This window comes from Lampetra fluviatilis, chromosome 63 (assembly GCF_964198595.1).
Source record: "Lampetra fluviatilis chromosome 63, kcLamFluv1.1, whole genome shotgun sequence".
Lineage (NCBI taxonomy): Eukaryota > Metazoa > Chordata > Hyperoartia > Petromyzontiformes > Petromyzontidae > Lampetra > Lampetra fluviatilis.
The window spans coordinates 6,260,938-6,272,425 of record NC_136337.1 but is presented as its reverse complement, the minus strand read 5'-3'; the positions used below and the strand labels follow the sequence as shown (position 1 = coordinate 6,272,425).

General features: G+C 49.5%; 1 protein-coding gene across 1 annotated transcript; it reads left to right on the top strand.

Annotated features, from left to right (window-relative positions):
• The first annotated feature begins 4,975 nt into the window (after positions 1–4,975).
• Positions 4,976–11,392, top strand: GINS2 (GINS complex subunit 2). Its single transcript, XM_078882034.1, has 5 exons — positions 4,976–5,179; positions 7,329–7,443; positions 8,370–8,469; positions 9,694–9,820; positions 10,225–11,392. The coding sequence occupies exons 1-5, from the start codon at positions 5,078–5,080 to the stop codon at positions 10,351–10,353; spliced, it is 573 nt and encodes a 190-aa protein (XP_078738160.1). The 5' UTR covers positions 4,976–5,077; the 3' UTR covers positions 10,354–11,392.
• Positions 11,393–11,488: the final 96 nt, after the last annotated feature.

Here is an 11,488-nt window from a genome sequence, read left to right as displayed (position 1 = left end):
TGGCCTCAAGCTGGCTCGGCTTAGATGTGCCAGTGGAAAACCACTCGTACCGTGCTGGCCTCACACTGGCTCAGCTTAGATGTGCCAGTGGAAAACCACCCGTACTGTGCTGGCCTCATGCTGGCTCGGCTCAGATGTGCCAGTGGAAAACCACCCGTACCGTGCTGGCCTCAAACTGGCTCGGCTCAGATGCACCAGTGGAAAACCACCCTTACCGTGCTCGCAACGACGCTGCGTTCAATCGACCGCTGAATCCATCACTCACAAATTTTGGAGAGTGGAGTGATGTCGCCAACTGGACACGAACTCCTTGTTGTGTTTACTAGTTTGTTGTCCTTCCCCCGCACCTCCGATTAGCGCGGTTGGCTATGTACGGTGCGAAGGAAGTTCAATAAACGCACAACATACATACGCACATTGCAGTACAGGGACTCCTCTATTTACAAACGAGTTAGGTTTGTAAGGCGATTTGTTCGTAAGTGCAACTTTACTCCTGTCGATTAAAAACATGTTGTATGGCGTGTACACTAAATACGAGAAATAGCTTTAAAAGTGGTGTCATCTGTAGATGTAGATTCCACTGGTGTCTTCGTGTTCTACAGATGTAGGTGCAACTGGTTCTTCACGTTCTGTAAATGGAGAGGCCACTGGTTCTTTACGTTCTGCAGATGTAGATACCACTGGTTCTTCACGTTCTGTAGATGTAGATACCACTGGTTCTTCACGTTCTGCAGATGTAGATGCCACGGGTTCTTCACGTTCTGTAGATGTATATGCCACTGGCTCTTCACGTTCTGCAGATTCCACTAGTTCTTCACGTTCTGTAGATGTAGAGGCCACTGGTTCTTGACGTTCTGCAAATGTAGATGCCACTGGTTCTTCACGTTCTGTAGATGTATATGCCACTGGCTCTTCACGTTCTGTAGATGCCACCACCACCATCTATTTCGCAGCGGTTGAACTTACGACTCTCGGTCGGAACGGGCAACTGGACATACGACGGACAGGGTTTGTTCGTATCTCTGAAAGTTCGTAAGTCGAATGTTCGTAAGTACAAGGAGTATTTCGATTTAAAGCTTTCGTGACTGCAGGGATTCATCTTCTTGGTTCTTTCGGTAAAGTCACGTAGAAGGGAAGTAATAAAATAATAAAAATAAAACATCATAAAATAATTCTCACGACGTTTCGGCCACAACGCAAGCAGCCGTCCTCAGGTGGAGAACAGGTCCGTCAAGTAGACAGAGTCTGAATGGCACGCTCCAGGCTTGGAGCGACTATTTATGCTGGGATGGAGGGGCATAAATAGTCGCTCCAGGCTTGGAGCGTGCCATTCAGACTCTGTCTACTTGACGGACCTGTCCTCCACCTGAGGACGGCTGCTTGCGTTGTGGCCGAAACGTCGTGAGAATTATTTTATTATGTTTTATTTTTATTATTTTATTACTTCCCTTCTACGTGACTTTACCGAAAGAACCAAGAAGATACAAGGAGTATCTGTATCGTAAGCGTGGTCTATTACCTTGCGAACGCACTGCCCCCAAGCGATGACGAATCACCCGTTGACTTCAACGATTCGTCGTTTCGCACAGGTACCCTGCGCGGCTAAATAAATAAATAAACAATTCAGGCGACCGCCACTGACTCCGCGTCCCTTTGTGAACCTCCAACCCCGGCCGCCGACGGCACCGCACGCTGCACATGATCATCAGCATCGGCAGCCATGGTTTGTTCACTGCTGGATGGAGGCCTCAACATCTGTCATCATCATCAGCAGTCATGGTCTGTTCACCGCTGGATGAAGGCCTTCCCATCTGTCATCATCATCAGCAGCCATGGTCTGCTCACTGCTGGATGAAGGCCTTCCCATCTGTCATCATCAGCAGCCATGGTCTGTTCACTGCTGGATGAAGGCTTCACCATCTGTCATCATCATCAGCAGCCATGGTCTGTTCACTGCTGGATGAAGGCCTTCCCATCTGTCATCATCATCAGCAGCCATAGTCTATTCACTGCTGGATGAAGGCCTCATCATCTGTCATCATCATCAGCAGCCATAGTCTATTCACTGCTGGATGAAGGCCTCACCATCTGTCATCATCATCAGCAGCCATGGTCTGTTCACTGCTGGATGAAGGCCTTCCTATCTGTCATCATCAGCAGCCATTGTCTGTTCACTGCTGGATGAAGGCCTTCCCATCTGTCATCATCATCAGCAGCCATGGTCTGTTCACTGCTGGATGAAGGCCTCACCATCTGTCATCATCATCAGCAGCCATGGTCTGTTCACTGCTGGATGAAGGCCTTCCCATCTGTCATCATCATCAGCAGCCATAGTCTATTCACTGCTGGATGAAGGCCTCACCATCTGTCATCATCATCAGCAGCCATGGTCTGTTCACTGCTGGATGAAGGCCTTCCCATCTGTCATCATCAGCAGCCATTGTCTGTTCACTGCTGGATGAAGGCCTTCCCATCTGTCATCATCATCAGCAGCCATGGTCTGTTCACTGCTGGATGAAGGCTTCACCATCTGTCATCATCATCAGCAGCCATGGTCTGTTCACTGCTGGATGAAGGCCTCACCATCTGTCATCATCATCAGCAGCCATGGTCTGTTCACTGCTGGATGAAGGCCTTCCCATCTGTCATCATCATCAGCAGCCATGGTCTGTTCACTGCTGGATGAAGGCCTCACCATCTGTCATCATCATCAGCAGTCATGGTCTGTCCACTGCTGGATGAAGGCCTCACCATCTGTCATCATGATCAGCAGTCATGGTCTGTCCACTGCTGGATGAAGGCTTCACCATCTGTCATCATCATCAGCAGCCATGGTCTGTTCACTGCTGGATGAAGGCTTCACCATCTGTCATCATCATCAGCAGCCATGGTCTGTTCACTGCTGGATGAAGGCTTCACCATCTGTCATCATCATCAGCAGCCATGGTCTGTTCACTGCTGGATGAAGGCTTCACCATCTGTCATCATCATCAGCAGCCATGGTCTGTTCACTGCTGGATGAAGGCTTCACCATCTGTCATCATCATCAGCAGCCATGGTCTGTTCACTGCTGGATGAAGGCTTCACCATCTGTCATCATCATCAGCAGCCATGGTCTGTTCACTGCTGGATGAAGGCCTCACCATCTGTCATCATCATCAGCAGCCATGGTCTATTCACTGCTGGATGAAGGCTTCACCATCTGTCATCATCATCAGCAGCCATGGTCTGTTCACCGCTGGATGAAGGCCTTCCCATCTGTCATCATCATCAGCAGCCATGGTCTGTTCACCGCTGGATGGAGGCCTCACCATCTGTCATCATCATCAGCAGCCATGGTCTGTTCACTGCTGGATGGAGGCCTCACCATCTGTCATCATCATCAGCAGCCATGGTCTGTTCACTGCTGGATGGAGGCCTCACCATCTGTCATCATCATCAGCAGCCATGGTCTGTTCACTGCTGGATGGAGGCCTCACCATCTGTCATCATCATCAGCAGCCATGGTCTGTTCACTGCTGGATGGAGGCCTCACCATCTGTCATCATCATCAGCAGCCATGGTCTGTTCACTGCTGGATGGAGGCCTCACCATCTGTCATCATCATCAGCAGCCATGGTCTGTTCACCGCTGGATGAAGGCCTCACCATCTGTCATCATCATCAGCAGCCATGGTCTGTTCACTGCTGGATGGAGGCCTCACCATCTGTCATCATCATCAGCAGCCATGGTCTGTTCACCGCTGGATGAAGGCCTCACCATCTGTCATCATCATCAGCAGCCATGGTCTGTTCACTGCTGGATGGAGGCCTCACCATCTGTCATCATCATCAGCAGCCATGGTCTGTTCACTGCTGGATGGAGGCCTGCACACTGGGCTAGGTCTGGTCGTAGCTGGGTGGGTCGGGGCAGGGTGTAGTAGCAGGGGTAGTGATGGGGGTTAGGTAGTGCTAGTGGTAGGGGTTGAGGTAGTGGTGGGGGTAGTGGTGGGGGTAGTGATGGGGGTAGTGATGGGGGTAGTAATAGGGTTGGGGCAGTGATAGTGGTTGGGGTAGTGGTAGGGGTTGTGGTAGTGATGGGGGTAGTGATGGGGGTAGTGATGGGGGTTAGGTAGTGATAGTGGTAGGGTTGGGGTAGTGGTTGGGGTAGTGGTAGGGGTAGTGATGGGGGTTAGGTAGTGATAGTGGTAGGGGTAGTGATGGGGGTTAGGTAGTAATAGTGATGGGGGTAGTGATGGGGGTTAGGTAGTGGTAGGGTTGGGGTAGTGGTAGGGGTAGTGATGGGGGTTAGGTAGTGATAGTGGTAGGGTTGGGGTTGGGGTAGTGATGGGGTAGTGGTGGGGGTTAGGTAGTAATAGGGGTTGGGGTAGTGATGGGGATTTAACTCAACTCGACCCGGTGCTCCCATCTCTACCCATTGTGCTTTCCCGCGCTATTTTAAACAGCTGTTGGATCAAACCATTACTGAACAACTTGTTTGTACCGTATATTAAACTTATTTCGCACCCCTTACGTAGGTAAATGTGCTAATCGGAGACTTCATGAAGGATTATGAGCGCCTTTTTTTCTACGCGTGTAATTTAAATCGCGGAAATTATATTTTTCGTAAGTTATATCGGCTAAAAACAGATCGTTTTGAAACGCTTAATTCAAAAAAACGTTTAAATCCATTCAGAAAAAAATACCCGACACCCCCTTTTGGTGATGCTTAAGTGGTAGCGTCCAATTGAGTGGGCGGGGCTAGAGCTGGCTTGGCCTCGCCCACCCTAGAGGGGCTGGACCAATAGGAGAGCAGCTTTCTCTCTCCCCCCACCTCACTCCCCCATTTTTGAGGCAATCGATTCCAAATGAAATCGACGATCCCGATTATAATCGCCAAATCTCCCTCGTTAGCGGCTACGCTCGCGCTGAAATCGATTCCTTTCGTGCTTTTACGGAATCGATTCAGCGTGTCATCGGGACCGCTGGCGTGGGTGGTGAAATTGCGCGGGAACTTGAAGTGTGAGGAGATAAGCGCGTACGGTAGCTGTACATAAAAAAACAATTAATAGTTTTTAAAATAGTTTATTAAAGTCGCGATGGCCGAGTCGATGGACCCAGCGGAGGTGGAATTTCTGGCGGAGGAGGAGACGGTCACGATCATCCCCAACTTCTCCCTGGACAAAGTTTACCTCATCGGGGTGAGTCGGTCTCGCTCGTAAGCGCGCCCAGGAATCGTCCGACGGGGCGGCCCCGGGGCTTAGGAAAGCCGTAAGGCTTCGAGGCCTAAGCCGGGCCCCCGTACACCTTAACAGGCGCGACGCGAAATCAGCTTTTGGTCAAATCCACTGCTGGATGTCGAGACGATCCCTCTCCTCACTCTCTCCTCCACCGCGGGAGGAGTTATTTTGACCATACTTCACCACGTCTTGTTCCCGTGCAGAAGGTTTGCAGGTTGCAGTTTGTGCGGTTTAACACGCAGTCGGCTTTCGTGACCAATGCTGTTCAAGGTTTTTGTTTTGGTCGCGTTAAGTATAAAATGTATCGTAACCATCCAGCAACCCGACACAGACAGTGAGTCCATAATATGGGTTTGTTTGGGTTAGATCGCGTATAAATATATAATTGTGTCGTTAAACCCGCCACCACCCGACACAGCCAACTAGTAAGGGTTGTCACGTAAACAGAACGTGTATATTTTTGAGTGATTTATTTACGTTACCAATACTTTGCACTCGATTCGTGTTTGTATCGTTTGTTGTTGTAACGTTCTGATCTGCCCCTACTGAACATGTATGAAAAATTGCTTTATAGTTAATCGGATTCCTTAAGTATAAGTATTGATTCTATCCACCACGTAGTCGCACCACAGCCTATAGCACCTGTTCCATTCACGGGGTTCGTCCACCTTATTACAAGCCAGGCTCTCTGTGGGTCTGAGTCTGCTTAGCTTCCGAGATTTGGGGCACATTACGGGTGAATTGGTCATAAGCGATTCATTTGATTCTAGATTTGAAGTTTTCGTGACTGCAAGGGTCCATACTCTGTGGTTGTTAAGGTAAAGTCACGTAGGTGAAAATAATTAAATTAAAATGTATAAAAATAAAATATTTTATTAATTTTAATTTCATTTTTTTAGTTTTTTCGGTAAAGTCACGTAGGTGAAAAATAATAAATAGAAATAAATAATTCTAGATTTGAAGCTTTCGTGACTGCAATGATTCATATTCTTAGTTTTTTCGGTAAAGTCACGTAGGTAAAACAATTAAATTAAAATGTATAAAAATAAAATATTGTATTAATTTTAATTTCATTTTTTTGTTTTTTCGGTAAAGTCACGTAGGTAAAAAAAATGAAATTAAAATTAATACAATATTTTATTTTAATTAATTTTAATTTCATTGTTTTACCTACGTGATTTTACCGAAAAAACTAAGAGTAGAAATAAATAAATCACGACGTTTCGATTGCAACACAGGCAATCATCATCAGGTGTGACAACCACAGCCCACTGCAGTAAAAATGTCCTTGCTGTGGTTGTCACACCTGATGATGATTGCTTGTGTTGCAATTGAAACGTCGTGATTTATTTATATATTTTTTCACCTACGATTCATTTGAATCTATGAACCCTGTGCGCGAGTCTATGGGTTCTGTTTAATCCCATGTTAGTCTATGGCTCCGATGCGAGTCTATGAAACCCAATGCCAGTCTATGGGTTCTTTGGCTCCTATGTAATCCCATGTTAGTCTATGGCTCCTATGTAATCCCATGTTAGTCTATGGCTCCTATGTAATCCCATGTTAAGTCTATGGCTCCTATGTAATCGCATGTTAAGTCTATGGCTCTGATGCGAGTCTATGAAGCCCTATGGGTTATATGGTTGCTATGTAATCCCATGTTAGTCTATGGCTCAAATGTGAGTAAATTAAGCCCTATGCAAATCAATGGGGTATATGGCTCCTATGTAATCCCATGTTAGTCTATGGCTCCTATGTAATCCCATGTTAGTCTATGGCTCCTATACGAGTCTATGAAACCCTATGGGTTATATGGTTGCTATGTAATCCCATGTTAGTCTATGGCTCAAATGTGAGTAAATTAAGCCCTATGCAAATCAATGGGGTATATGGCTCCTATGTAATCCCATGTTAGTCTATGGCTCCTATGTAATCCCATGTTAGTCTATGGCTCCTTTACGAGTCTATGAAACACTATGCAAATCAATGGGGTATATGGCTCCTATGTAATCCATGTTAAGTCTACGGCTCCCATGCGAGTCTGTGGGTCCGATGCCAGTCTATTGTCTCGTCTTTGCAATGGCAATCTGTGTTCACTTTGAATCGCCAGGGCGACCTGGGACCCTTCGACCCGGGGCTGCCCGTGCGGGTGCCTCTCTGGCTGGCCATCAATCTCAAGCAGCGCCAGAAGTGCAGGATCCAAGCCCCGGAGTGGATGAGTGTAGGTACGGAGCGCGGGCAGGAGCCGCCGATACGAGGTCTTTCGAAGTTTCGTCTCTTCTGTGGGTTCCATGTAATGCCATCTTCGTCCATGGCTACTATTTTGAGTCCATGAATCTTACTAGTCTGTGGGTACCTGTGTTTGTCTATGGGTACTGTTCGAGTCTGTGGGTCTTATGTTAGTCCATGTTAGTTGATGGGGGTACCATTCCAGTCTCTGGATATTTTCAGTTTAACACTGATAATATGAGTTAATGAGTTAATGATGACGTCACCCTGCTGCTGCTCTATATAAGAACGGGAGACAGAGCAGAGCCTCACCATTCTGGCGAATTGCCCGATGATGCTGGATGCAATTACCAGCGAAACGTCGTACTACTCAAATTGTAAATGTTGTGGTTTCACGCTTCAACACACCGGTGGGCTAAAGCAGTGAACTATTTGTCTTTTGTCAACGTGACACTTTTTTACTGATTGGCCGTGTCGGGTGGTGGAGGGTTACGACACATTTATAAATAACGCGATCTAAACCCAAAAACGTTGATTCTGGATATTATGTTAGTCCATGGGTACTATTCGAGTCTGTGTGTCCTATATAATGCCATGTTAGTCCATTCCTACTATTTGATTCTGTGAATCTTACGAGTCTGTGGGTCCTATTTTCATCTATGGGTACTATTCGAGTCTGTGTGGGTCTTATGTTAGTCCACGTTAGTCTGTGGGTACTATGCGAGTATATGGCTGCTATGTCATTCCACGTTAATCTATGCGAGTCTGTGGGTACTGTTCCGAGTCTATGGATCTCACGAGTCCTATGTTAATCTGCGCGGGATGAATCGGTGACTTCATCCCGTTCATCTGCAAGCCCCACATTTCGCCATGCGCTCTCCCTATGCACTCGGCCTCAATTGAGTCCATGTTATCTTTGCAGACCGCCTGGAGCAGCTGCGGGAGGAGGAGCGGGCGGCCCAGACCTTCACCCCCATGCCCAGCCCCCACTACATGGAGCTCTCCAAGCTGCTGCTCAACGTGTGAGTACTACGGCCATCGCCACTGTTAGTGGTTGGGTGACGTGGCGGTGACGTGGTAGCACAGCGGTTAGCGCTACGAACCCGGCGAGTTCAATTCCCACTCACGGACAACACCGGTGACGATTATTTGACCCTCCCCTCCCCACCCAGCCCGTCCCTGCATGACGGACGGACACAATAATCCCCTGTGGACTGGTGTAACCAGGAGGTTCCAACCAGTATAACAGCACTTGCCCCAACAGTCTGTTACAGGCTATATGGGGGATCTGTCTTTGGTGGCGAAGTCTTCTGCTATGGAGAACAATACATTGCCCACCTTTTCCGAATAGTTTATTTTTTAACAACGTGTTTTAAGAGGTAACAATAACGCCGTGACGACGGCAAGTCCATTAAAAGAGTGCGCGCTGAATAGAGGAAAGCCTCGACTAGGCCCCCAACACTCGAGTTTGCTTTGTTGAAGCCGGTGAGAAACTCTGAGAGACCACGATAGGAGTCTCAGTTCCAAGTGGCCTTGTGACTCAAGAGGGTCCTGTCACGTTTATGCTGTAGGGTAACAAGGTGGGGGGGGGTTGTGGTGATGTTGCTGATGATGATGCTTGCTGATGATGATGCTGGTAATGCTGCTGCTGTGTGTGATCCCCAATGGAGTAATTTGCAGGTAATAATTGCTCAGCATTTTGGGATGTGGTTTGGGCCCAATACCGGTTGCAGTGCAGTGTGCTTGTTTTGCTGTGGGAGGAAATTGGTGAACCCAGAGGAAACCCACGCAGAACAGGGGGTGGAGAGAATCTACAAACATCAGAGGCCACAAGCGTTAGCACCGCCCTGCCCCCAGAGGTCGCAAACGGGTTTTGATTCCGTACCCGTGCCCGGCCGCACCAGGGTCGCAAACGGGTACCCGTACCGGTACGGGTAGGGTATCGGGTACCTGATTGCGACCTCTGGGATGAAGCCATGTTGCAGGCACGGGTGGGTTGATTCTAGGAACTTGGATTGTGAGAAGAGACAAGACGTTGGGAAGCGAGTGACAGTGACTCACGGCCTACCTGTACCTGGCCGCACCAGGGTCGCAAACAGGTACCCGTACCCCGCCGGGTATCGGGCAAGGTACGGGTATCGGGTACCCGGTTGCGACCTCTGCCTGCCCCGCAACACTGCAGCCAACAACGGCGATGCTCACCGACCGATGACTTATTGTGTGCCCCCCCCTCTGCATGTGATCAGAGCTGCCGATGATATCCCACGCGCCGACGAGATCCGGTCGCTGCTGCGTGACCTGTGGGACACGCGCACGGCCAAGCTGCGTCTCTCGGCTGACGGCTTCGTGTCTCAGCAGGCGAGCCATGCGCAGGTGGGTCTACCTCGCCAGCAGCCTGCCTGCGGTCCCTGCAGTCGGCTGTATTGTCCAGCTGTTCCTTCAGCTCGCTGTTAAACCGGCTGATTGATCAGCCAGTCTATAGGTTCAATGCGAGTCTGTCTAATACTTTTGCAATGGCAATCTGTTAAACTTGCTGATTGGCCAGCCAGTCTATAGGTTCAATGCGTGCCTGTCTAATATTTTTGCAATGGCAATCTGTTAAACTTGCTGATTGGCCAGCCAGTCTATAGGTTCAATGCGTGTCTGTCTAATATTTTTGCAATGGCAATCTGTTAAACTTGCTGATTGACCAGCTGGTCGTTCAACTGGCTGATTAAGCAGTTGTTTCAGTGGCTGATTGACCCTCCTCCACCCCCACTTCTCTCAATCGCCGGCAGCTGGACAACCTCACCGTGATGGAGGTGAACGGCATCCGCCCATTTTTCCTGGGCTCCCTCAGCCTCCTGCAGAGGCTGCGTGGGAACCTCATGCCCGGAGCGACACAGGCGGAGTCGCAGGAGACTTGAGTTTGCTCCCTCCGCCAAGGTCAGCGACCAAACAAAGGCACACACACAGATGGGTCCATCTGGTGCGCAGGCAGGCTGACCTCTAAGGGACCTGGGTTCGATTCCCAACTCAGCCATCTGTGTGGAGGTTGTGTGTTCTCTCTCCCGCTCCCCGTCCTGCATGGATTTCTTCTGGGATCTCCTCCCCATAGCTAAAAAATTAAAACCCCGTTCAATGTAAGTGGTAATGACCAACAACAAAGATTACCTACAAATCACTCGATCGAGATATAGGCTAAAATCCCCTGTATAGGCTTAACAGACTGTAGGGGCAAGTGCTGTTAGCGAGCAGCACCTATGAAGGCCGGCACGGCACACCAGGGGGTGGGTGGCCAGCACCACACCCGGGCGCCTTTGTCTCCCCAGTGGTGGTTTACACACCGCACCAGGTACTCATTTGAGGCGGAGTCGACCTAGGGGAGGCCCAGGGCCGTTTCAAATAATCGTGAGTGGTGTTGGTGGCTGTGAGTGGGAATCGAACTCAGGTCGCCGGGTTCGTAGCGCAGCGCTAACCGCTCCACCACCGCTCCCCACCATCAATCTCAGGACCCTTCCTGAACACAAGTGTTGAGCACGAACAGCTGACTTTGGTGTGTGTTGGCGTCGGGTCTACGTGTCCCGCGGTTCTCTGTACAAATTCCCCGACCGATACGGACGCTCCGTCGCCTTGCTGACTGTGAATAGCCCCGTGTGTGCGTGCGTGCGTAGCGATAAAAACAGTGTTGGTTACTGTTATTGTGTGTGTGCGTTTCCGTTCGTCTGTCAATGTTGTATGAAATAAAAGTGATTTTGACCACATGCGTGCAAAGCTGCAAGCAGGGCCGTCGATCAGACAGGATGGGGGGGGGGGGGGTGTGCGGGGTGAGTGTGAGCGGGCGAGTGTGTATGTGCAAAGGAGCAGTAGTGCAGCAGTTAGCACGCCACGCTACGAACCCGGCGATTCCGAGTTCGATTCCCGCTCACGGCCAACATCAGTGAACTATTCTGAACCGGTCCTGGGCCTCCCTTAGGTCGTCTCATCCTCAAATGAGTACCTGGTGCGGTGTGTAAACATCGCCACTGGGGAGACAAAGGCGGCCGGGCGCGGTGCTGGCCA